The following is a 24,326-nucleotide window of genomic DNA, read 5'->3' as shown; positions in this document are numbered from 1 at the left end:
TTAAGCTATCGCCTGGGGATTGACAAAAGCTCATGGGTGTAGTAGCAACGAGAGCCTGCTCGTTCCTAACTCCGGCCTCATAGTGTATATAGCAGGAAACCAGGATAGGGTGTGCGGATGCGCCGCGTGATGAGAAAAAGATCGCTTCAAGATAAATCAAAGAAGGATGAAAGGGGCCTAAAGCTCTTCAAGTAGTCCAGTCCCAAGTCTCTGGTCTCGCATGCAAACGGAGCACGCGGTAGGGTCACAACGGGGCCAATGTTATCAGCATTACATCCGTGACCCAGGGCCATCTTCTCTAGTTCCCTTGGGTTCAGAGGGTCAGAGGTAAAAATAAAACGAATTACGTGGAATAAAACCTCGACCCGTACCGCATCCAAAGAAAGAGGCATTTTAGACAGTGCCTGTTGGACGCAAAGGGGGTGAGTCTATGATGCCATCCAACCCAGATCTACCTTGGGTCTGTCCGCAAGCGGAACCTAGTATGACCGCATCAAGGTAGGCAGCCCCAAAGCCTAGAGGACCGGCGAGAATGTCCATGCTTTCGCTGCAGCAGGTAAGGACGCTGGAAGAAGCACGAATGATTGCAGCAAATCGACGAGAAGACAAGAAACGAGGATGTCTCCATGACCAGCGAAGAGGAAGTCAAATGACGAGATCATAGCCACTCTGTGCATCTCGTGATGTGCCACAGCTTAGTCAGGGCGATCATTGCATAATTTGGTATATACCTGAGGCATCACGCCGATAAGCCGCTTACACAAGATTTCTCTTATCGGCAGAGATCATGCCGAGGCATCGAAATAATAACCGGTTTTTCCTGCGACACAGCAGATTCAGTGTGGAAGTGGAAGAAGAATGGATAGTTGGTTGACAGACTGACCCGGATACACTTTTTTTCATTCTCGCCGTTCTTCTCTTCTCGTCTCACCTGTCTTGACCACAGCCCATGTCTCTCACCGACCTCTTGCTCGATTCATCAAACTTCTGGCCATTTGTCCTGTCCGGGTTGTTCGTGATGGGCGCGCTGTCATGGCTCCGGCCAAAGGGACGCATCTCGTTTCACAATGCAAAGGATAATGGTCTAATCCTGACCAGAAAGGCAGGCAAATCGGCCGGCAAGGAACAGGTTACACTCATCGATATTTGCCGTGCCGCCACACCGACCCATTGCGATCTCAACCCACTCCTCTTCAATGGTCATCTGCAGACGGCTTGGACCGCGGTGAAGTACGACCCGGTTCCCGTGTACTACAAGCGACGGATGTTCGAGGCGGACAGCCCGATGTATAGTGGACATTTCGCGATGGACTTTATGGTGAAGCCTTACGAAGTGCCAACCGAGGGCCCGGAGACGGATCCAGAGCGGATACACACCCAACCGTCGGGTCTCCCGGAGCGGACAAGCTTTTTCTCTCCGGATCAATTGTCTGCGCTCCCCTCGGATGATACCCGGCCGATGCTGGTCGCGCTCCACGGCTTGAGTGGCGGGTCACACGAAGTTTATCTCCGCCATGTAGTCGCGCCTCTAGTTGCCGACGGAACCTGGGAAGCGTGTGTGGTGAACTCTCGAGGCTGTGCACAGACTAAGATCTCTACCGGTGTCCTTTACAATGCGCGCGCGACTTGGGATGTTCGGCAAGCCGTGAAGTGGCTCCGGAAGACCTTCCCGAACCGGCCCCTGTTCGGCATCGGCTTCTCGCTTGGGGCCAACATCCTGACCAATGTATGTTATCCCCATGAAGCCCAGCAGCGCGTTGAACACTCTAACATACGTGCACAGTATCTGGGCGAGGAAGGTGATGCTTGTCAGTTGAAAGCGGCGGTCCTCTGTGCCAGCCCTTGGAATCTAGACGTCAGCTCGTCGAATCTGCAAAACACCGTGATGGGCCTTAATGTATACAGCAAGGTCATGGGGACGAGCATGAAGGCGCTGTTCGAACAGTGAGTGAAAGGACGGATACCCTGATGAGTCCTACCCATCTGACGCTTTTCCAAATTAGACATGTCGAAGAGATTTCCAAGAATCCTCGCATCGATGTAGAGGCCGTGAGGAGTATCACACATTTGCATGAGTTTGACCGGTAAGAAGACCTGATGGATACCTCTAATTTGGAAGAATCAGTGGTTAACTTTATTTTCTCCTGTATAGGGCTCTGCAGTGCGCAGCGTGGGGCTACCCCACCGAGGGTGCGTACTATCGCGACGCTTCATCGATCGACTCTCTGCATGGCATTAAGATCCCTTTCTTCTGCATTCAAGCGGAGGACGACCCGGTGAGTAGCTGATTGTTTGGTCGTTCAACTGTGACTTGAGCTGACCCGTCGCAGATTGCCTCGTCTAAAGCCTTCCCCTACCAGGAGGTAACTCAGACGCCGTACGGTGTCATGATGACCACGTCTTGGGGTGGGCATCTTGGATGGTTTGAACTGGGAGGAGGACGGTGGTTTGTCAAGCCGGTACGTCTGCCTTTGTCGCTAATCCGCTGTTCCCTACGTTAACCCCTCCGGACAGGTCAACAATTTCCTGAACAAAATGGCCGAGGTGGACTGGGAGACACCTCTCAAGATTCAAGACCCCGAAAAGGTCCCCTGCCACATTGCCAGCCACGAGGGTCCCAACAAGGACGCCGACGTTTCCCCCAAACCGGACTTTGCGCCAATGCGGCGCAAGCTCAATTTGCATATTGTACAGTCGGATTAAAGATCCGTTGCTTTAGATCGATAAACATACAGTTGGATCTTGTTGAGAAGCCAACGATGATGTGAAATGACTGTCATGCAGGATTTTTTGGGGAAAAGTATAGACCTAAACAACGCCAGAACCCTATCTAGATACATAGTTTCGCTATAGACAAAGATTACTTTTGATTTTTGCAATGTAGCCCGTCCCTTAAGCAAAAGAAACGCTCTTTCTCTTCCCCTTGGACTTCGAGTCCCCCTTGGACTTCGAGTCCCCCTTGGACTTCGAGTCCGAGCCGCCGGATCGTGCGCTGTTCTCACTGCCGGGCTTCTTCTTATTACGGATCGAGTCTTTCGTCGCATCCTGTTCATCGACGTTAGCATCACTTAACCACAGCAGTCAGATAAGGAGAGATGGGAGCCACCATACCAGTTTCTTCTTCTTCTCCGCTTGTCGAGCCTCGGTCTCCTTCTTCCGGAGTTCACGCAGCTCCTCCAGCTGACGAGCCTTCATCATCTTCGACTCGATCTGGCCCTCCTTCTCAGCATTGACCATGGCAATGATCGTAGCAACTCCGTCCTATATAACAACCATCCATTAGCAAGTCGCACTACCTCCCAACGAAACGACCCTTCTCGACAGGAGCATACCCGATCATCCACAAACGTCTTTCCCTTCTTCTTGCCCTTAGGCTTCACAACACCCACAGGCGTGATCGCATTTAACTCAGGGATACCCAGCTCGGCCTCGGTGTATTCTCTCTTCTTGGTCTTCTTCAACTGGCTCGGTTCCGTGCGAGCCTTCGCCTTGACTTCCTTGGGCGGCGGACGCTTGACATTCTTCTTGTTCACTTTCGACGACGACGACAGCGGCTTGCCTGACTTTTTCGAGTCGCCTCCCGAGGAGGGCTTGCCTTTGACGGACGGTTTCGGAGCCATATCTCTGATTCTTTTGACGAACAGTTATAGATCAGTTGAGATCAGGGTGAGCACGTGGCGGGGGGTGGAAATGTTTTCGACCGGGTCCCGCTTGTTGCGACTGCGAAAATCTAGCGGTTGGTGTCGCAAGTCCCAAACACAAAATCTCTGCCTTGAAATCTGACAGAACTATCTCTGAAATGGTGAAATATGCAATTAAAAGTGATCACGAAAAACCAAATCAACAAAAAGTGCCGGGCAAAAAAATAAAAAAAAGCTTGAAAAATGGAGGAAAAAAGATAAGCGCCAACCGCAAAGACCGAATGAGTTTTTTTCCAAAGAGGCAGGCGGTGAACCACCGTGCAGGATGCCACTCCGACCTCCACCAGCGACCGTGCCCGTTCCATTTCCCATCGTCACTCCCACCTTCTCCTCTTCCTCGCGCCCAAACCCCCCGCCGTGATAGTCGTCAATTGTGTCTGTGGTAGCAATTGACCCTGGGAATAATTCAAAATGACGATCAACCCGACCTTCCTCGCCCAGCGCACGCGCTCCTGTACGTTCCAGCCCACTCTGAGACGACCTTAGAAATTGCTGCGATCTCAATGGACGAAAACCGAGCTAACCATGCGTGCTCTCCAACAGCTGTGAACTGGTCCGATGCCCGGTCCCGTGTCCTCAAGAACTACAGAGAATGGCTCAGAGCGGTCAGTAGTCCGATTATCCACCTACTATCTCCCTGGAGCTAGGCCCCCTTCGTCCGGGTTGACCTGTCGTCTTGTTCAAATTCGATATCCGGATGGAACGCCCGGGGGAGAGGGGGGAGAAACAAGCTCTAGGGAGTGGTCAAATCGTGGAATAGAATGGTTAGACTGACTTTAAAGCCGCCGAGGGTGGTCCACTGTGCTACAGTCCCCTGAGATCCAGACCATGTACTCTCTGAACATTCCCGTCTCCGCCATCCGCACCAAGATTCGCCAGGAATTCGAGAAGCACCGCTACGTGAGCCAGCTGAAGGTGGTGGATGTGCTGCTCTTCCAGAGTCACGCCGAGTTCCAGGTTCGTAGCCCGTCAGAATCATCCAATGGATCCGTTTACTCTGGTGGAGGGATACTACCAGGCATTATGATACCTGAGCATACTCCACTCCACCTCTTTCCATTCTTATCTGGTCCGCGTTGTGCTGACTTGCTATTGTTATAGGAAACCCTCAACTTCTGGAAGCAGCTCTCGCACGTCATGAAGTACTTCCGGCCAGAGGAGGACCCGGGCGCCCGCCTACCCCCCAACTTCATCTCGGGGTTCCTGGAGGGCCGCAATTGAGTTCTGGTTTCCTTTCTGTGTTTTTCATCTTTGCATCGTTTACGTTTCTAGGGAGAGGGACGACTCTGATAGAGTGTGTTATGTATATACTGTTTAAAATAGCTAACGTCGGCTTTCGGTTTCCGTCTTGCTTCCATTTTCGTCTTACGTAGTTGCAATGGTAGGTTATGAGGTGTGGAATCGTGTGTCTTCCGTACTATGGAACTCAGATCGTATTATCAAGCACATATATAGGAAGGAGAAAATAATGAAGAAGCAAGATATATAGCTCCCCAGAGAAAAAGAGACAAATGCAGCTTTTCTATACACAACGCCAGAAACAACATCACATGTCATAAGAACAAAAAATGGGAAGGTTCAAGTGAACAAAAAAGAAGAAGAAGAGAAACAAGATAATATATCTACAAGCACATCAACATCACGAGCTCATCTTATCCGCCTCGGCAGCGTTAAACGAATCGCGCGCGGAAGTGAATTTCTCCGTAACAACGTCACATAGATCCATCAAGGACTCCAGGCCTTTCTCGAGGGCCTCGATGGCGTTGGTGGTGTCTGTATCTACTGTTAGACCTTCTTTTCTCTTCTCTTCTTTTTTTTTGGTCTTTCGGGTGGGGGGGCAAAGGTATAGCTATCTTACCGTAGGTTTGAATTCGGAGGTTCATTTTACTCTCCGAGGGGTGGGGGATAGTGTAGCCGCAGAATTCGACTTGGGGGCTGCAGTTGGTGTTAGCGTCCGTCTCTCTGTCTTTTCCCCCTCTGACTATCTGGATGTGTGTGTGTCCCGGAATACAGGCAAGACGTACTTCTTCATAATGGCATATCTTAAAGAATTACCCAACGTATGGCCCTCCCCCTCAAACTGGAACGACGCCGCGGTCTCAGTAGCACCAGGCAGCTGTATCAAACCCGGTCAGTCAAGCCCGTGACATGTGGACGAAGCAGGAAAACAAGGATAAGTTCCAAAAAGCGAAACCTCCTGGGGAAGAGGGACGGGACGAACCACAACGATGCGCTTCTCCTCCAACTCCAACTCATCTTCCTGGTCGAGCTGCTGCTCCTGATCCTGGGGAGCGGCGTCCATCATGGACTGGTCCTGGTCCTGGTCCTGGGAGTGAACGGAGCCCGGCATTGTGATCGTGTTCGGAGTCTAAACTTGTCGCACGAGGGAGAAAGTTGTTGTTACACGGTGAGGAAACGGAGTCACTCTGACGGTGCAAGGGGGACAAGCCGGTGGTGTCTACCAGCGGAGGATTATTCTGATTCGGACACCCACGGTGGATGCGACGGTGAGCGCTTGGGGTGGAGGTGGAGGCGGAGGGGAAAAGTTCGTCTTGTCTTGGTGTTGGGGTGGGGTTGAGGCGGGTTGAATCTGTTTGCACGGGGTTAGAAGATGGTTGATTTTTTTTTTATCCAAATACTGACTTTCTCTTATTGAATTGATCCCGAGAGCAATGTGTTGGATTGGAAAAGTAAAGCTATAAGATCGTCGCAAATGTTCACGCTGAGCGAGAAAAAAAAAAATCCCGAAAAACGGTTATCGATAGGAAGCTGGGCTGGGCTCACCGCCTTCGGGGATTGGCGGCGTTGTTAGGCGGTGAGTCGGATTGAGCGATACTGCTCTCATATTTACTTAGATAGGTAGGTAGGTATCTATCTCAAGTGAGGATGTGGAAGATGAAGGTATTGCTTGTACATATTACTGCCCTGCAATGTCTTTAGCGTGGAGTGTGGAAGTCAATTCCCCAGTTCAATCTGGGCAATTGTCGATCGCAAGGTGGGTTGCATATAGAGCTCAAGACATCTATGTACGGAGGAGGATGTGAGGGGGTCTCAGTCAATGCAGGATGCCTCCATGGGGTCCTTTGTGGATGAATCGCCATGGTGCGGTAGCCAGCAAGTCGTTTCTCCAGCTTCCAAGCATGACGCCAGGAACAGTCTACCTGAAGTTTTTCTGTTTCTTCACCTCCATGCGAGGTGTCGAAGCAGCAAACCAGACCGAATGGAATCGCTAGCGTCGGCAATAAACTAAACTGATTGCGATCGACCAGCATCGCATGCTGGACGCAAAGACCACCAGCAGTCAGGGCCCGACAGATCCTGGTCAAATCATTGATGCCAGTCCGTGCTGGGGATTAGCTTGCAGTCTGGACTCGGCGCACGGCAATATTGGGGATACCCAGAAGATGGGAGGCAGAATGGTGGAAATGACAATCGACGCTAGATGCTATAATTACATGCTGGACGGGTTTGATTGGGGGTGGTCGGATGGGATGGAGAAGTTGATAGTACGATCTACAAAAGTGGACGTGGACTAAGGTACAGTATACAGTACGATGCACAGGACTACGATCGAAGGTCGGACGGAGTCGATCAGAGACAGTCCACTGAGAGTCAGGTGCAGAGTACACGGTGTATCTCCATCTCCCATGACACGCTGCATTGAACGACAGAGCATCCAAAAGGAGACATGTCCCTTGATTGGGAGCTGAAGAGGAGCGAGCTGTCCGCAATCTCCCGCTGATGAAAAACATGGCAGCCATACATTGCCACCGATTGACAGTTTGCTGGAGCATCCTTTCTTTTCTTTTCTTTTCTTTTTTTTTTTTTTTTTTTTTCCATCTGATTGCTGTGAGAAACAAAAAAAAAAAGGCACAAAATCCCCCGACAACTGGAGGACCACCACTCAAGCCAATCAACAAGAACCCTGTCCGGAGCAGGGGGAGAAAGGACCCACAAACTAGTGGTTCGTTCCAGCAGGATCCTCCGACTCCTCGTTTCCCTGATTCTAATTTGCAAGGTCCACGGGTCCACCCGGACAAGGACAATCAGAAATTCATGGATGACACTCGACATGAGACTCGAACCTTGGACCTTGACCCAGGGTGACTTGACCTGACCCAGGAGGGCCCGGACGGGGGGCGGAAATTGTACTAGGTCTCCGCGGTGAATCTTTGTTGTCCCCCTACTCCACCTGTGCTAAGAATAAGTTGTGGTAATCAATCTGATCTCTGGGTCAGGCATCTCCAGAATCTTTTTGGAGCAGATGGTTCCATGGTTGGAGCGGACGTGGAGAAACGGTGGTTTGTTCTATAATAAGTGAGGGGGGAATCTTTCATCTCTTCTCTCCAGATGAAGATGATGAAGACTCGTGCTGAGTCGCGTGGGAAACCTTAATGAAACGCTGAACAACATCAGTCTTGTCAGTCCTCACTCAGCAATTGAAGAAACAGGAAGAAAGGTCAAGAGAATGGAAACAGACCATGTCTCAGCCTCTCAGACCCGTGCCAATCAATGGACCCGCGGCTGGTCAGGAGTTGATGCCGTCTCATGTTGGGTTTCATTTCTGGCACTAACGCGACTAGTATCTAATAGATTGATGATTTGATCTGGTTCGACGGGGGGATCCACTTGGTTTCTGGTCTGGTCACACTGGGGACGTGTCAAGTCTATTAATTCTTCTTTCTTTATATATACGGACTGAGTATTCAACATCTATCTACCAATCTACCTATCTATCTGTCTCTCGATATTCAAATCTATCTATATACATCTATCTATATCTTCTTATATAGATGTAGATAGACAGATAGATAGATCTGACAGGGAAAGATATAAAGATAGCAAACGTCAAACGATCAAGAAGAATCCCCAAACTGTGATGATCACACTTAGCCGCCCACTGCAAACCGCTCCGACCACTCGCCTTCCTCTCTCCGACCAACAACTTCCTGGCATTTGTGCCACCTCTCTCTCTCCCCTGTCGGCCTGTCTTTTCTTTGTTGTGCGCTTGATTTAGACCTCACTCGTCCCTCCTTGGTCTCGATCTTTCTTTTTTTTTTTTTTTTTTCCCTTTCTTCCTTTCTTTCTTTTTGGACTTTTCTAGCCGCTGGTGGTTCGTCACGGTCTTGAAGCTCACCGTCCACCTCGCCCCTCCTTCTCCTAATCGGACCTCCTCCTCCACCCCCTCTCTCTCTTCCCCCCTCCCCCATAACCGCTCCGCCGAGCTTGGGAATTCAATCCACTTTCGACTGGATTTCGGTGTGATCGGCCGATGCTCGTCGCAAATTGAGCGCCTGTCACTGAGAAGCTTGTTTGGGCGTCTATTGATTCCGCTCCACAAAACAATCGGTTGGAACGCTGGTGCGGCCACCGGAGACTCCCAATCTGGTGGCTCCGTGAGAAGAGAAAAGAAGAAAAAGAAAAAGAAAACCGGTGGAAATCAATATAATCCAGTCGTCCAGGCACCGGTCGGTGTTTTTCGTCCTCTGTCAGGTTCTGAATTTCCATTACACGGCCCCCAACCCCCGACTCTCAACCCGAACGAAAACCATCCTCGCTCTCAACGCCGTCGGCACAACGTTGGTGGACGACTCCACCGTCTTCATATCTTGATACCCCCCTTCATCGTCATGTCCACAGCTGTTGCGCCTGCGACGGCTGCCCCGTTATCCTCGCCGCATATGACCCGTGATCCGAGTCCGAGGACGTGCCCAACGCTGGCACCGACGATGACCACCACGCCGCCCCGACCGTCTGGCGGTTCGCACGACGGTTCATCGACGAAGAGTTCGCCCACGGGGAAGAACCAAAGCTCGCCGTCGTAAGTACTGAAGATTCGTTCCCCCCATTTCCGGGTGCCGAAGCTAACGTCTGTCTCGTCCGCTAGGTTGCAGAATGGTAGCCATGGCCCCAAGGTCTTCGTCAAGAAAGAACCCCCCTCCTCGCCCGCCATCCAGTCACAAAACTCCCGTCCGCGTCCCCGCCGTTTAGATCTCTCCACCAGCCTTCCCAATTCCGATCGGCTGTCCGCTCGTGCCCCCGGAGGCCCCATGACCGCCCGAGAAGGCGTCAATATGCATCAAGTGGGCATCGCTTGCCTGTCTCCCGGGTTCCAAACCCATGATCCCATCATGCGAGAGCAGTTGCAGCGGAGCCTGTCCGTCCGGGATCAGCAGCGCTCTATCATCGAGTCACGCCTGCAGCGGTCGGCCAAGGATGATGGGTCCGAGGGCTTCGCACACGTGCTCGGCCCGCCCAAGACGGCCTCCAAGAAACGCCCGCCGGGCTTGTCGATTGTGCCCCCCTCGGCCGCCCAGTTCGCCAGTGAGCGTGTCATTCAATCCGCCCCGTTGAACCAGACCTTCACCGGCCGACACCAGGCCCAGCCGTTGACGCGCCACGTCGTCAACCAGAGCCCGACCCTGGCCTCCACCTCCCACATCCATCATGTCCCCGCCACCCAGACGAACAACCGCCTGCCCCCGCTCGCCGATGTCTTTGGATCGGAGACCCTGGGTGCGCGGGACCGGGAGGTAACCCGGGCGCCGTATTACCCCTCCACCTCCGCCTCCAACTCCTCCGACCCGAAATCCTTGGCCGCGTTGCCCTCCCCTCGGATACCCAGCACGGGGGTCCCCCAGCCCCCCTCCCACCGGCCGCGCGAGTACCGTTCGGCCGAAGAGGCCGTCCAGGAACTCTCGGGGGGGCGGGAGGATCTGCTGCCGCGCATGGTCCACTACGGGGGGCATCAACCTCCGACCCCGCCCTCCCCGCGCCTGGGCAAGTCGGCTCCGACGCACCCGGAGGCGTCCATGGGGACGCATCCGTCTGCCCCCGCTCCGCACCCGATGCTGTTTGCCCACGAGGGAACCTCGCGTCGTCGCCCCCGTAGCGAATACGAGCAGGACAACGGAAGCCCCCCGCTGGGCCACGGCCCGGAGCTCCATCGAACGAACCCCGCCCTGGGGCCGCCCCCGAGCGCTTCGTACGGACCCTTTGGAGCCGGCCGCGATTCTCCCGAGACGCAGCGGAAGAAGAAGGAAGAGTTCCTGGGCCTATGCTCCCGTGCATGGGATCTCTTTCATTCCTAGACGCAGTCTCTCAGTGTGCCGGCCGCAAAAACTACCCCATCATACGTTGACAGACATTGGGGCGTGACCAATGTCCTTTACTGGAGTCTGATATTCGCACCGATGGTCCATATCTCTCATATTGGGTGGAATTACTCCCGACGTGGAGGGGGTCAATCATCCGTCGCTTGACGGGAGGGTAATGGTCACCTTGCCCAATGACCGGAGTGACCAACCATCGGGGATTGATGAATATGCAATTACATTTGCGTATATGAAGAGCATGAACAAGTCTACATCTATGGATTTTCTTTGAGTTTTCGTTTGATTTCTGTTGCTTCACTTCTCTACCCCGTGCAGGGTCAAGGGCTAATGCTCTATTCTTATCTTCTTTGTCCCTGTTTTCATCTTTGTCCGCCTCGATCTTCCAGGCGTTCAGCTCATGCCATTTACTACCTTGTCTGAGGACATGTTATGTTGAGACCCATGTTGACTTGATGTTGTTGATGTTTTCTTGCTTTTGAGTCCCTCCTTACTATCTTTTCCTTCTCTCTACTTCTTGCCTCTTTTTTTCACTCTTCTTCTCTTCTCTTCTCTTCTCTTCTTTTTCGTCTTTTTGTTTCTCTTTTATTGGCGATTTGTTTGTTGATTCCCGGTTGCGATACCAATGGTTTGTTGATTTTTACTCGGTTTTCTCTTTCTCTTTTTCTTTTTGGACATACCGTCACCATTCGATGAAGTCTGGTTTGCTTGCCTAATATTTGAACATTTGGAGCTGCGCTATCTCGATACCTAATGTGAAAGTGGCTTGGCCTAGAGTCTTACATGATGGTTCAACACTATTTGATATGTAGATTCTGGTATTTGTTGATCGTAGATATAGACAGATATCTTAAGGGTAAATAAAAGCGATACCTCAATGGTAAATAAAAGCAATAGCGTTCAAAAGACAACACAGGCTCAAACTAATCCATACGTCGCCGTTTCCTAGGCTCCTCAGCACCACCATCATCCAACCCCCTCCGATCCATCGGCATCTGCTTCCTCTCCTTAGAGGCGACCTTCTTGCGTCTGCGCTCCAACGCCTTCGTCCTCTCCTTCGAGTTCATGTTATCATACTTCTTAAGCAAGACCTGCTTCTTCATCTCCGAATTCTTCAAGAAGTAAGGGTTACTCTTCTTGCCCTCACGGATAAGCTGCTTCTCGCGCTTCTTATGCTCAGCAACCACATCCTTCTCGCGTCGGCGATTCGCAATCGCACGCTCCCGATCCGCCGCGGACCGAATACTCCGCTGCAGGGCCTCCTTCTCCGCCGGATTCTTCGTCCGCCGGAGCTTCTCCTTCATCTCCTTCAGCTCCGCAGAGCGGTACTCGTCTAGGAATGCGTACGCCTTGAGCGCAGCCTCGGGGTTATGCTGCCCGCCGCCCTGGCTGAGAACGGTGGGGTCAAAGCGCGGGTCGCGCGATTTTTGGATAGCGGGCGGCTCGACGACGGTGCGCTTGCGGGAGACGGCGCGCTTGGAGGTCTGCACTGCGGGGGCGTGTTTCGAGGAGCGGGAGAGCTGCTTCTTCTCCGAGTCATATTTGCCTTTTGATGACGAGGACGATGAAGCGGTGCGTTTCTGCTCGCGCGCTTCGCGGATGCGCGCCCGGATGTCGTCTAGCGGGGAGTCTTCACTTTTACCTGCTTCTGCGGTCTGCTTGGTGCGTTTGCTTTTGGGGCCCAGGGAGGCTTGGGCTTTGGCTAGGGCGCCGAATGAGATGCTGTTGAGGGAGGACTGGAAATCGTCTGCTTCTTTGGGGGGGGAGGAGTCGCCTTCGGAGGCATCGTCGGATTCCTCGTCTTCTTCGCCTAGATCTGACTCCATGTCTGATGCTGAGGGTGCATTGTCGGAGTTGTCGGAGTCGTCTGAGTCTGATCCATTGGCGCTGTTTTCGCTGCCTGAGCCTTCGGAATAAACCTCTTCGTCATCGTCCGGCCGCGCTTGCATGCGCCGGTTGAGTAGATCTGAAATTGCCATGCCGATTGGATTTCCCCAGTGTATCCAGTGGAGGGGGGGGGAAGAATAAATCAGGTAGTTGAGACTTTCAACTAAAAATGAGAAAAAAGAAAACCGAAACGGACGATTTCTGCCCGGTCAAAAGGGCGGTGTCAAAGGCGGTCAATCCGTGATTGGCTGATAACCGTTTTGTCGCGAATTTATTTGGATCTTTTTCGCCATCGTCGCAAATCGTCTTCTTGCTTCTTCCCATTTTCTCGCGATATCTCCCTGCTGGGTCGGATCGATGGTCTCATCCTTTCTATGCGGACTGTAATGTCATGGGGCCATCGCCCTAGTTCGGTCTGTCGCTTTCCTCTACTCTCGTTCACGAGATCGTCGTCTCCCCGTTGGACTCCGCGGGGTGATTTCTACAAGGTATTTAGTGGATCCATCTGTGTCTTTAAGTGTTAGTTTCACAGGTTGGATTCTGATCGCTTCGCGCAGCTTTTATCCGAACCATTCGTTTCGACTCCCGTAAACGTCTTTCGTTTCTCACACTCCTCCATGACGAGGAAGAAGCGTCGCACCGGTCCCCCCCAGCCGGGGGGCCAGCCCCAGAATATCACAAATGGGGGCAAGAGTGGCGGTGACAACGCAGCGCAGAACAACTCTCAGACCCCCGATGGCGCATGGCGACCATACCAAACGCGCTGGACCTCAGGTTCTCGTCAACAATCAGACAAGGCCGCCCCGAGGAACCCCAACAAGAAACGCAATATGGGCGCGATGCCCGGGGGCTTGGACGCAGCGGCACAGTCCTCTGTATCGAACGTGGGAGGGTCGCAGGGACCGGCTTCGATGCCGCAGTCGTTTGTCCCGGCCTACGATCCGAGCACGTCGTCCAATCAAGGCGCCTTTATGGGATTCCCGGATATGAACGCCTTTCCCATGTTCCCCATGTTGCCCAACATGATGGACCCATCATTGGTGGATTTCCAAGGACAGTTTCAGTCGCAGGGTATGCCAGGACCGCAACCGTTACAAAATCAGCTCCCTGCTGGCCAACAAGCACCCGGCGCAGCCAACATGCCGCAGTGGAGTGACTACAGCAATCCTGCGAACTTTCTACCATTCCCGCCGCCGCCGCCCTTCTTGAACATGACACCCACACCGGCCATGTGGAACACACCGTCCCCCTTCCACATGGACCCCACGGCCTTTGCAGCAGCTGGTCCTGCAGCAGCCAGTACCCCAGGAGGGTTGGGACGCAAATCCGCCAACGCGCAGCGAAGACGATCGCACTCCCCTGTATCCCCTCCATCAGCCACAGAGGCATACCTCGCCCAGTCTGCTCTCCCCCCTCAAAAGAGCAAAGCTCGCTTCCGGCCCCTCCTCGTCATCCTCGACCTAAACGGGACCCTCATCTGCCGAAAACACCGCCGAATGCCCCCCAATTTCGCCAGCAGAGCGGGTCTAGAGAACTTCCTCGAAACCCTAATGTCCAAATACAAAGTCATGATCTGGTCCAGCTCCCGCCCAGAGACGGTAAACGCAATCTGCCAACAACTCTTCCCAGGCAAGAAACGCAAGGCCCTAGTCGCCGAATGGGGCCGGGACAAATTCGGCCTCACACCCAAACAATACAGCTCCAAGCTGCAAGTCTACAAGACCCTCCAGACCGTCTGGGCCAACGAGTCCATCCAAGCCAAATATCCAGGCCGCGCCAGACGCCCCTGGAACCAGACCAACACGATCTTAATCGACGACAGCAAGCTCAAAGCCCTCAGCGAGCCCTACAACATCCTCGAGATCCCGGAATTCACCAACCCACCAGGCACCGGCGACGAAGACATCTTCCCCAAGGTGCTGGATCGCCTCGAGGCGCTGTCGAAATACGACGACGTCAGCAAAGCCCTCCGACTATGGAACTCGAAGTTGTCAGACGACGTCAAGACGGTCCTCGATCTGGGCGTCTACCCTTCCTCGGACGACCCGCTGCAGCCGCCGCCGCCTGTTACAGATGAAGACCAGCTTCGCAGCCAGCTTCGCGTCGAAAGGCGCAAGGCGCAGAAGCAGGTGAAGTTGGCACGGAAGAAGGCGAGGAGAGCCGATCGGAATACCGACGCTGCTTCGTCGGTGGCTGCTGTGGAGGGTGGGCCCGCTGCCGTCACTACTCCTGCTACTGTCATTGAGTCGGCGTCGCGAGACGATGGTGGAGTCTCTATCCCTTGTTCTGCTTCTCTTGAAGAAAATACCAGCACAGACAAAAGCAAAGACACCAGAACAGAAAATCCAGCAGCAGCAGCAGCAGTGTCCCCCATCCCCAGATCTATCTCCCAAACCACGACCACCACCACGGCCACCACTCCTCCTTCAACGAACACCACAACCACCACAACCAGCTCACCACCCCACAACACGCGCTCGTCCTCCCCAGCCCCATCTACCAAATCCGACAATTACCTTCTAGATCGACTAGAGGAGTCGCTGAATGTTTAGATTAGAGCACATTGACTTTGCTGCTTCTTCCTTAAACGGTTGTTGACATTGCGCTTGCCTGGCATACTACCACTACTACCTACTTTGTTCTGTACATATGGTATGGGCATGGATGGGATGGGTCAAATTATGGTTTTCTTTTTGTTTGATCCCCCGTCTTTGCCTAGAACGACGGTACACGCTTTACAGTCATTCCGCATTGAATGATAAATGGTGTTAACTTTCGATTCATTCCATTTGTTTTTATTTTATTTTATTTTATTTTTGTTTCTTGTGGCGGACAGGTTTGATTGGTTGCGTTCTTGCTGTTGTCGCTTTCATTTGTCATTCTATGGGTGGATGATGTGTTTCCTGTATCATGATATACCCAGGTTTTTACTAGGACGACTGAGTCCATCCATCCAATTCACTTTCACAAATGTATCAAATCAAGTGCGGGTGTAGGCTCTGAGCTGTGCTATTCTTTTTTTTTTTATAGAGGCAGGTGTGGTATCGCGTTAGTCGTCCAAAGACTGGCGACAGATGATTATAATTGGGTATCTATTATCTACTAAGTTGATATGACAACTACCAAGGTAAAGTATTTCCCCTGAGGGGTGGCAGCAAGTGCCATTCTTCGTTGCGAATAGTTAGCTATAGCTATTATCCAGCATCTCAAATCGTAAACGTGGCATGACGAGAAGATAATTTTTGCAAGAGAAAAAAAAGGGGGGTTGACGAATGAAAACACGTAAACCGTTCCACATAAGCATAGACATTAAAAAAACCGGGGAGGGGGGGAGACCCCGCTCCGTCCATGGATTTGGAGTGGACGGGCCCGGCGAGAGGGAGGGGATCATCATCCATCAGGATGTGGTTACCATCACAACAGACATTTATTTGAAGACGTGGCCGTCAACCCAGGGGTACTCCTTGTCGTTCAGGGTGATGCTGGTGTCCCAGGCCCACATGTCTTCAACGAGCTTGCGGTCCTCATCCTTGGTGTGGTCGAGCTTCACGAAGTCGTAGCTCTCCCAGTCGGGAGCGACGTCGAAAGCCGGGAGGGCCTCCTGGCCGCGGACCAGGAAGACACCGCGGATGGCGCAGTCGTAGTTGGTGCCGAAGACGGACTGGGCACCGAACAGGTACTTGCGCGAGGCCTCGAGACGGGCGTGGAAGCCGCCGATCAGGTTGTTGGCCATGAAGGTCAGCTTCAGCTCGTTGTCGTACTTGTAGTTGACACTCCACAGGGAGAACTCCTCGGGCTTGTAGTTGGCCCAGAACCAGGGCAGCGCGGCGGGGCGGGTGTCCTCGTTGGAGTAGCAACGCTTCCACTCATCGAGAACGAAGGTGGGCTTGCCCAGGGCCTCCAGGGGGTGCTTGGCCTTCTTCTCCTCGGCGGGCTTCTCAGCGGCCGGGGCGGCAGCAGGCTTGGCCTCCTTGGGCTTCTCCTCCTTCTTGGGGGGAGTGTACTTGATGGTCTCCTCGACGAGGATGGGCTTCTCAACCACGGCCTTGAAGGCGGGCTGGTTGACAATGGTCTGGAACCACCGGGTGACGGCAGGGTTCTCGGAGCGGAACTTCTTGTCCAGAACGGTGGCGAAGGCACGGGTCAGGAGAGCCGCGGCGAAGATATCAGCCAGGGTGATACGCTCGCCAACGAGATAGGTGTTGGCAGTGAGGTGGGTGTTGAGAACACCGATGGCCTTCAGGGAAGCCTTGGCGGCATCATCAACGTTCTTCTTGTTGTAGGGGTCCTTGCCCATGAGAGGGCGGTACCAGCCACCGAGCTTGGAGAGGACCTCGGAGTTGGCATAGGACAACCAACGGAGGATGGAGGCATAGTCCTGCTTGGTCTTGCCGAGCAGGGTAGTCTTCTCATTCTGCGAGGTGACTTTGATGGTCAGCAAATTTGGCCAAAAAAAAAATTGTAAAACAAAATGTAAAATGTAACATGAAAATTCTTCCTTCTCTAGTCTGAATTACCCCGCTTTAGGGTTAATTCAGATTCGAGAAGAAAAAAAAGTGTGAATCAGAGTTTGGGTAGTCAACACTGTTGTTCTGCCAGGGATAACTTGAATAAAAAAATTTGCTCATCATTTTAAGAGGGGAATATGCAATCAAAAATAAGATAAAAAAAAAAAACCAACACTGCTATACATACCATACACAGCAATGGCAATGGCCTCGGACAGAGTGTAGCCGTTGGCACCCTCAAAAGCAGGGACCTTGCCCAGAGGGCTCAGCTTGGTGAACTCGGCCGACTTGTTGAAGGCGGCAGTCGAGTCAGCCTCGGTCTTCACCAACTCGAGATCAACATCGTTGCTCTTGGCAGCGACGAGGATCGCGATGGTGCGAGGGTTGTCCTGTTACCAACCGTCAGTTTTGACGCCTGGTTGATTATGCAGACGAGAGCCATGTGCCTCCCACAATGACCGATCGAGCCCCTCTCGATCCATCATGTAGAGACCAAAGCAAAGATAAAGAAACAAGCCCCTAGTTCAGGGAAACGAAAGGGATGGACATACGGGAAGACCGTAAAGCTTTCCAAAGGCCATTGTGAAAGAGAGAGGGGGGGGGAAGGATAGTGAAGAGAAAGAGAGATGAAGAAGAGAAGAAGAAGAAGAAGAAGAAAAAGAGCAAAAAAAAATGGATCGAGGGGTTGGAGGAAATTTGTGCGAATCAGCGTTGGCGCCGCTTCGGGACCCCGGAGCCGTGTTTGTCCGCGCACGTGACCGTACGTCGAAAAACCTCAGGATCGCCGAGCTCCATCCAGCCATCCAGCCCGGTCTGGCATTCTATCCCACCCGTTTTGCTGCCCAGTCTTTCTCGTTCTTTCTCTGGCAATCATGGCGTGGCAGAGCCCCAATTGCGTCTTGCAGGCCATGCAATCCGTCCGCCGGAGTGCTGCCCCATGGCGGTCGTCCCTACTGCAACCCTCCAAAACGCCCACATGCCCCATCACCCGGAACGCCGTCCCGAGCCTCTCCCAGCAGCAGCGCACATACGCGACCGAAGTGCAAGCGGCCCCGGAGATCGACTTCTCGGCCTTCCATGCCCTGCCGGCACGGATCGTGCCCCGATCTCGGTCCTACTTCTCCGGCAGCCCCAAGTTCATCGACAACATCCTGGGCCTGGAGCGACTGCTCGCGCAAAACTCCGCACTGCCGACGGTGCCCGCGAACGAAGCGCCGCGCAAGGCCTGGCTGAAGCTGGCCCAGTTCCGCGACTACGTGGGCGAGCCCGTCGCCACGAAGAAGTACAAGAACATGCTCAAGCTCCTGCAGCGGCTAAACCGCATCGACCCCGCGGTGATCCCCGCGGAGGTGACGGCCATGCTGACGGAGTTCCTCCGTCCCGGTAACCCGTACAGTTTCCAGCCGGCGCCGCCGACGGTGGATGAGATGGGACGGGCGCGCGGGCGGGGGAAGCGGAAGGAGTCGTCGGCTGTTGCGACGGTGGTGGAGGGCGAAGGGGAGGTGATGGTGAACGGGAAGACGCTGGCGGAGGCGTTCCCGCGGATCCACGACCGCGAGAGTGCGTCGTGGGCGCTGCGGAGTTCGTCCCGGCTGGATAAGTACAATGTGTGGGCGACGGTGCGCGGTGGGGGGACGACGGGGCAGGCGGAAGCCGTCGCGCTGGCGGTCGGGCGGGCCTTGATGGTGCATGAGCCGGGTCTGAAGCCGATTCTCCGGAAGGGTATGTATTCTTTCCTTTGGTCTTCCTCGGTAGGGTTGAAAGTGGGACTTTTGCTAACAGCTATTCTACAGCCGGCGTTATCACGGTGGATGCACGACGTGTGGAAAGAAAGAAGCCTGGTCATCTCAAGGCGCGCAAGATGCCCACCTGGGTCAAGCGGTGAGGGGATATTTGGGCTCCTTTCTTTCTATGTACTTTTCCTTTTGGGTATTTCCTAGTTCTACATTCTGCGAGCTGTACTATTATCATTCCTCCTATCTACCTACATAACCTATCATGTTCAAGTATGTCCCGTATAGTAAGCAGCATCACACAGTGTCAGACGTTTCAAGACACGAAGAGAAACCTTGAAAAACCTAGAGACAGAAGGAGAAACCAACACGTGCGTCCATAACTACAGCAGTCCATACCCATAATATAGCCCATCCTTATCAACCATGTACTACTATTCAATAGCGACCTGCTGTCCAACGCCAACCCCTGAACCAAACTATTGAAGCCGAAATATTCAAGCGCAGGCCGGGAACTTTGGTACGACCAACACGTGTTGTCTATGATTATTGGGTGGGCACGTCTACATCCTTTTGACATGGACGGGAGGATTCCAGGCTTTTTCTTTTTCCTTTCTATTATTTTTTCTTTCCTTTCATTTATCTAATTGTTATTTTTATTATTATGTTGGAATCTTTCAGGTGGTTTGTCCTACGGAAGACGGGGGAAATCCGTCAGGCGGAGGGGAGGTCTGCTTTGGGGGTGGATTGTTGTACAGGACTAGGAGTAATGATATAATATGATATACCTGGTATGTGGTGAAAATACACATATAGGAAGAAAGAAGAATGTAGGTGATGGTTGGTCTAGGTCTATCCGAGTATACACCGTTCATGCACCTGAGAAAAGATCTAGAGGAGTCATGGAAGAAGAAGCTGTCATCTCCACTGGAATATAACTGCATGCAAAGAGACCATGAGGCGGGACTGCGGTGAACCCTGCCATTTGGTACGAACCCCGTTACACGGATTTATTTATTTATTGATATATATATATAAATATGTAGAAATATATTATTTGATGATTTTCAAGGCTGAACAGAGGCGTAGAATTTCCGGACGTTAGATACTCATGGTGAATAATATAGATCTTCGTAGGACTGATGACCATATGAATGCCTGATGACGGGGATCCGAGAATGGCAAGAAATCAGTCATGTCATCAGTTCAATTGGCAATTTTCCTGCTGGCTCAGTAGTCCTTGAGTTGTCCATTTCATGCATCGATCTGGATGTCAACCATGCGTGGATAAGCTGCAAGGGTGAGGAATTGAGGAGGATCATGTCAGACAGGAGATCGGATTTCCTTCATCCCCGATGACACTATGATTATTTCAATTATCGGATATGATTTAGATTACCTATTAGATAATTATATACTCAGATGACGCCTCACTTTGAGAAGGATAGGTGGATTCCAAATTCCGATCAGAGGGACTCACTAGTCAATCCACTAAGTTGCGCACGACCCTCTGGCTTTCCAGGACTTTGGTTCTACTTTATCTACGGAGCATTGTCTGTAGGGTTATGTTCTTGGTATTTGAGATGATTGTATCATATATCGATCTGTTATATCGTATTGGACATGGTTATATTTGTTATACTACATCAATAAATCTGTATCTTTATCTATCCCTGAGTATCCCGGTTGTATTGATTGATATAGTACCAACCTGTCGGAACCCAAGGGAGCGGTAACTTCCTTCCGTCTAGTTTGTTCAGCTGATCCTTCGTATAGGATCATATATTATATTATATTGTACAGAAGATCCCTATATCTATATTTTTGCATGATACCTACCACACCTATATTCATATTTTTGCATGATACATAATACACCTATACCTATACCTATCTACCTATACAGTTATATCAACCTCGATATATATAGATGAAACCAGTCAAACATAGAAAGAATCATTGATTGCTTGCTGCTTCTTTATGAGAACATCTCGAACTCCACCTGCAGGAGAACTCCACCCATGCAACTATTGATTGCATTCATCGTCATCCTCTCTCCTTTCTTTTCTTCTTCTTCTCTTTTCTTTTTCTCCCTCCTCTTTTTACTGATTTTTATTCCTTTTGATTCCCCACTCCGTAGTCTCCACATCAATCCCAGATCAATCCCAGATCGAGATCCCCAACCCGATCATTCTCATCATGATCCGACGAACTCCCCGTTTCATTGTCTCCAGTCATCCGCCATGATTCCTTTCTTTCCGGATTCGATCATCTTCCTTCAGCCCCCGATGGTCGGTCCAGGGGGGTTCCCTCCGTGGCGTGCCTGATTGCTGCTACGTATAAGTAATCCATCAATCCCATTCAGATGTCTTGTTTCAATTGTATTCACTTCTCTCTTCACTTCTCTCTTCTCTTCTCATAGTCTCTCTCCTTCCTCGACTAGCTTGGTACCATCTTTGCTCCCCTACTTCTCTATCCTAGAACCCCTTCACTCTCCAAACTGCAACAACCTTGTATGAACACTCATACATCTACACTGCACACATCTGAAACATCCATTCTCACTCGTCGTCCCACGCTGATCTTCGCCTCCACCCACTCACATTAACCCTCATCCTTCATCGCCCAAGTGACGTATCCCGCGGCAAGATCCTTCTGATCTCTCCTCTCCGCGTTGATAACTCAAACCTGAACCCCACTCCCTCACAACTGACCTCCTCCGCACTTATCGAGGTACATGCTCTTTCCCCCTCCTCCTTCCCCACAATATTCCCTTCCGTATGATTTGACTATAATAAATCCGTCGCATGCTGACAGTCCGAGCGTAGAGATCGCGTGGCACCCATCTGCCGTCCGGCATTACTGAACTCGTGGCACCAGTGCATGCTTCATCTGCCCCCATCCGTGGCTGGTTTCTCAATCCCTTCCAGAACCATCCCTCTGAGAAGAAGAAAAATCACAAATCAAACCCGGTATAATTCATATCAACTTCCTCCATCTGGTGGTTTCTTGAGATCGTTCTTTCTCGTGAGATATATACTATATATCTAGACGAATAAGGAGGGGACGAAAAAGGGAGGAAAGAAAGCAAGAAATATAATCAAGATTCTGACCTCCGTACGACGGTCCCTTCGCCCAAGCTGGAATCGTACGCAAGTCCGCCGCTGTCGCCCCCAGCGCTTTGGTCCCCTGACCTCGATCCATCGTGTAGAGGCATCTTGTGGGACCCGCTGAGTGGTATGGATGGCGACACCCGACGCATGAAACACAATGACGATTCCCGTTTCCCGGCCAGGTCGGCCATGTCCCGTCGCGGCCGTTCTGGCCATCCGGCCAGTGCGGCGCACTCTGAGCGCTTCCGACAGTCCGTCTTGCAACCCGCACGTGGGGACCCTGCATCGCTGTCACAAGCCGCCGCCCGGCCTCGAATGTCCACCTACATGGACTACGAATACACAGACGGCGCCTTCCCGGGGCCGTCCTTGCAAGGGGGAGGGGACCTGCCACAGTTTCCGCCCGCTCTGCGCGACCCCCAGCGCCAGCGCCAGCCCCAGCACCCCCAGCAACTGTCCTTCGCCCCTTACGAGCCCGACATGGTCTACAACATACCCCAACAGGGCTCCGCACAGGGGCCGTACGAGGTCGTGCCACCCTACCAAGGACGGCCGTCTGCAGCCATGGACGACCTGACCGGCCAATTTGGCGTTCCACAATACTTCCCTTCTAATGAACCGACCGGCCCCGGGGTGCCTCCCGGCGTTGGATCCCCGTACCTCACCTCGCCGCTCCATACTTCTTATAACCCGTCTGGTCCCATTGGCCGCTCGACTGCATCCCAACCCTTTCCCACCACCATGGCGGAGATCAACCCCATGGCCAGCGGAGGCTCCTCATCCACCTCGCAACCGCCACCGCCCCCACTCCAACACCGCCCGCCACCATCCCAGCAACCACCGCAACCACCGCCGCAGGATGCGACGGACCCGCCGAATCTGAACGAGGCCTATGCGCAATTTCAGCAAGCATTACGAGAGACATTTGATCATACGCGCGCCGGCCGGCTGGTCGAGGCTAGTCGATCCCTGTTGGAAATTTCCGAGTGGCTAGTGACCAATGCGCCGGGACTAGGTAAGGATTTTAATTTTGTTTTCTTTTTCTTTTTCTTTTTCTTTTTTTTTTTCTTCTTTTCTTCATTGCACTGCAGCCTTGTCATAACCCTGACTACCCTTGCACGACATGCATCCTAGCGCATCCATCGCCCTGGTCATGGTGTACTAGCGCCGCCCCCTTCCAACTAGTCCTAGAGAAAGGCGCTAACTGCAATCGATGAGATCGAAATGTAGGGATCTTACGTGACGATCAGGTACTTTATGCGGATCGACTCCAGCTGTGGAATGATTTCAACATCTGCTGGCTCGCGATTTGTCAGAAGCAGAAAGACCTGATTCAGGAAATGCTGCAGTCTGGTCGCCGCCCGTCCCACGTCAGTTTGCTGAGCGGGGACACTTTGGAAAGTTTGGGCAACGAGTTGATTCAACTTTGCGACCGGATCGAATCGCATGGGCTGGTCGATTACCAGATGGGCATCTGGGAAGAGGAAATCCTTAGTGGTGAGTCTTCTCTTTTGCTATCGTTGGAGAACGATATTCCAAGTAGGGGAGAAGAGTATAGCTAACCCAACGCAGTCTTGGAACAGTGCCTCGATCTCATGGAGAACCAAACCGGAATGTTGCACACTCACACGACTACCGCCCCCGCCACAGCCGCCTGATCCCCATGACCTCCTTTTTTTCTTTTCTTTTTGAGTCTTTTTTCTTTTTCTGTTTCCAGCTCAGCTCGCTGATCCTCCTACCCGGAATGGCACCGTACGGAAGCGCCCATTGTTCCGGACACCCTCCGTACTTCTGCAGTGGGTTCGGGTTCAGGTATCGGGCTAACTTAGTCCCTGTTTGCCCAAGACTATTGATCGAATGATGGTCCTCACCGGATCACTCGATTAATCTTCCTCCCCCCCGGTCCCCACTCTGTTTTCCAAATTCTGCCCACAATCTGCTTGCTCCGATCTCTCCACTCCTGCAAGGGCATCTATCAGGATCTAGCTTCCGAGCCCGAGCGCAGGATTGGTCCCGGGACGATGGTCCGTGCTAAACCGGCTCCACCCGTCCGCTGATCGATGCAACCAAACAGCCCCAGCAGTCCCAAAACAACCCCCTCCCAAGAAAGAAAAAAGAAAACCACAAACAATATCACGTCTCCACGTGTCTCAGATCGTCATTTTCCTCATCTCAGCTCATAGATGGGCGCTTTTTCTTCTTCTTCCATTTTCTTCTTTTTTTGGTCTCATTTATTTCATGTCTTTCAGCGATAGATGCCCGGAAAACGCAA

General features: G+C 52.3%; 11 protein-coding genes across 11 annotated transcripts; 6 read left to right on the top strand and 5 right to left on the bottom strand.

The window, feature by feature from the left end:
* The first annotated feature begins 663 nt into the window (after nucleotides 1-663).
* Nucleotides 664-2,892, top strand: BDW47DRAFT_91369 (putative hydrolase, alpha/beta fold family). The gene is made up of 5 exons (XM_024820211.1): nucleotides 664-1,944; nucleotides 2,004-2,084; nucleotides 2,153-2,276; nucleotides 2,331-2,459; nucleotides 2,515-2,892. The coding sequence occupies exons 1-5, from the start codon at nucleotides 950-952 to the stop codon at nucleotides 2,701-2,703; spliced, it is 1,518 nt and encodes a 505-aa protein (XP_024667596.1). The 5' UTR covers nucleotides 664-949; the 3' UTR covers nucleotides 2,704-2,892.
* Nucleotides 2,893-3,620, bottom strand: loc1 (the record flags this gene model as incomplete). The annotated part of the gene is made up of 3 exons (XM_024815579.1): nucleotides 2,893-3,045; nucleotides 3,112-3,261; nucleotides 3,333-3,620. 3 exons carry the CDS (start codon nucleotides 3,618-3,620, stop codon nucleotides 2,893-2,895), a joined length of 591 nt encoding a protein of 196 aa, XP_024667595.1.
* Nucleotides 3,621-4,022: 402 nt separating this feature from the next.
* BDW47DRAFT_113719 (putative NADH-ubiquinone oxidoreductase B14 subunit) lies at nucleotides 4,023-5,052 on the top strand. Its single transcript, XM_024814487.1, has 4 exons — nucleotides 4,023-4,155; nucleotides 4,245-4,306; nucleotides 4,512-4,658; nucleotides 4,803-5,052. Exons 1-4 carry the CDS (start codon nucleotides 4,113-4,115, stop codon nucleotides 4,920-4,922), a joined length of 372 nt encoding a protein of 123 aa, XP_024667594.1. The 5' UTR covers nucleotides 4,023-4,112; the 3' UTR covers nucleotides 4,923-5,052.
* A 38-nt stretch (nucleotides 5,053-5,090) lies between these two features.
* On the bottom strand, nucleotides 5,091-6,474 carry BDW47DRAFT_113718 (DNA-directed RNA polymerase core subunit RPC19). Its single transcript, XM_024814486.1, has 5 exons — nucleotides 6,345-6,474; nucleotides 5,923-6,291; nucleotides 5,726-5,817; nucleotides 5,560-5,636; nucleotides 5,091-5,474 (listed from the first exon to the last, which is right to left on the bottom strand). Exons 2-5 carry the CDS (start codon nucleotides 6,049-6,051, stop codon nucleotides 5,341-5,343), a joined length of 432 nt encoding a protein of 143 aa, XP_024667593.1. The 5' UTR covers nucleotides 6,052-6,291; nucleotides 6,345-6,474; the 3' UTR covers nucleotides 5,091-5,340.
* A 67-nt stretch (nucleotides 6,475-6,541) lies between these two features.
* BDW47DRAFT_113717 (uncharacterized protein) lies at nucleotides 6,542-7,059 on the bottom strand. The gene has a single exon (XM_024814485.1). The coding sequence runs from the start codon at nucleotides 6,971-6,973 to the stop codon at nucleotides 6,638-6,640; it is 336 nt and encodes a 111-aa protein (XP_024667592.1). The 5' UTR covers nucleotides 6,974-7,059; the 3' UTR covers nucleotides 6,542-6,637.
* Nucleotides 7,060-9,331: 2,272 nt separating this feature from the next.
* BDW47DRAFT_129824 (uncharacterized protein) lies at nucleotides 9,332-10,792 on the top strand (the record flags this gene model as incomplete). Its single annotated transcript, XM_024817033.1, has 2 exons — nucleotides 9,332-9,522; nucleotides 9,589-10,792. 2 exons carry the CDS (start codon nucleotides 9,332-9,334, stop codon nucleotides 10,790-10,792), a joined length of 1,395 nt encoding a protein of 464 aa, XP_024667591.1.
* Nucleotides 10,793-11,656: 864 nt separating this feature from the next.
* On the bottom strand, nucleotides 11,657-12,836 carry rrp36 (putative pre-rRNA processing protein). Its single transcript, XM_024814484.1, has one exon. The coding sequence runs from the start codon at nucleotides 12,790-12,792 to the stop codon at nucleotides 11,737-11,739; it is 1,056 nt and encodes a 351-aa protein (XP_024667590.1). The 5' UTR covers nucleotides 12,793-12,836; the 3' UTR covers nucleotides 11,657-11,736.
* Nucleotides 12,837-13,030: 194 nt separating this feature from the next.
* BDW47DRAFT_91326 (NIF domain protein) lies at nucleotides 13,031-15,641 on the top strand. Its single transcript, XM_024820210.1, has 2 exons — nucleotides 13,031-13,188; nucleotides 13,258-15,641. The coding sequence occupies exons 1-2, from the start codon at nucleotides 13,075-13,077 to the stop codon at nucleotides 15,250-15,252; spliced, it is 2,109 nt and encodes a 702-aa protein (XP_024667589.1). The 5' UTR covers nucleotides 13,031-13,074; the 3' UTR covers nucleotides 15,253-15,641.
* An 88-nt stretch (nucleotides 15,642-15,729) lies between these two features.
* BDW47DRAFT_113712 (putative translation elongation factor eEF-1 subunit gamma) lies at nucleotides 15,730-17,824 on the bottom strand. Its single transcript, XM_024814483.1, has 3 exons — nucleotides 17,760-17,824; nucleotides 17,396-17,597; nucleotides 15,730-17,125 (listed from the first exon to the last, which is right to left on the bottom strand). The coding sequence occupies exons 1-3, from the start codon at nucleotides 17,787-17,789 to the stop codon at nucleotides 16,128-16,130; spliced, it is 1,230 nt and encodes a 409-aa protein (XP_024667588.1). The 5' UTR covers nucleotides 17,790-17,824; the 3' UTR covers nucleotides 15,730-16,127.
* Nucleotides 17,825-18,027: 203 nt separating this feature from the next.
* Nucleotides 18,028-19,242, top strand: BDW47DRAFT_113710 (mitochondrial 37S ribosomal protein uS9m). The gene is made up of 2 exons (XM_024814482.1): nucleotides 18,028-18,930; nucleotides 19,002-19,242. Exons 1-2 carry the CDS (start codon nucleotides 18,081-18,083, stop codon nucleotides 19,091-19,093), a joined length of 942 nt encoding a protein of 313 aa, XP_024667587.1. The 5' UTR covers nucleotides 18,028-18,080; the 3' UTR covers nucleotides 19,094-19,242.
* A 2,938-nt stretch (nucleotides 19,243-22,180) lies between these two features.
* Nucleotides 22,181-23,712, top strand: BDW47DRAFT_121099 (uncharacterized protein; the record flags this gene model as incomplete). Its single annotated transcript, XM_024815578.1, has 3 exons — nucleotides 22,181-23,069; nucleotides 23,273-23,551; nucleotides 23,627-23,712. 3 exons carry the CDS (start codon nucleotides 22,181-22,183, stop codon nucleotides 23,710-23,712), a joined length of 1,254 nt encoding a protein of 417 aa, XP_024667586.1.
* Between the last annotated feature and the right edge of the window lie 614 nt (nucleotides 23,713-24,326).

This window comes from Aspergillus candidus (assembly GCF_002847045.1).
Source record: "Aspergillus candidus strain CBS 102.13 unplaced genomic scaffold BDW47scaffold_86, whole genome shotgun sequence".
NCBI classification, from domain to species: domain Eukaryota; kingdom Fungi; phylum Ascomycota; class Eurotiomycetes; order Eurotiales; family Aspergillaceae; genus Aspergillus; species Aspergillus candidus.
This window is presented reverse-complemented; position numbering and strand designations above follow the sequence as displayed.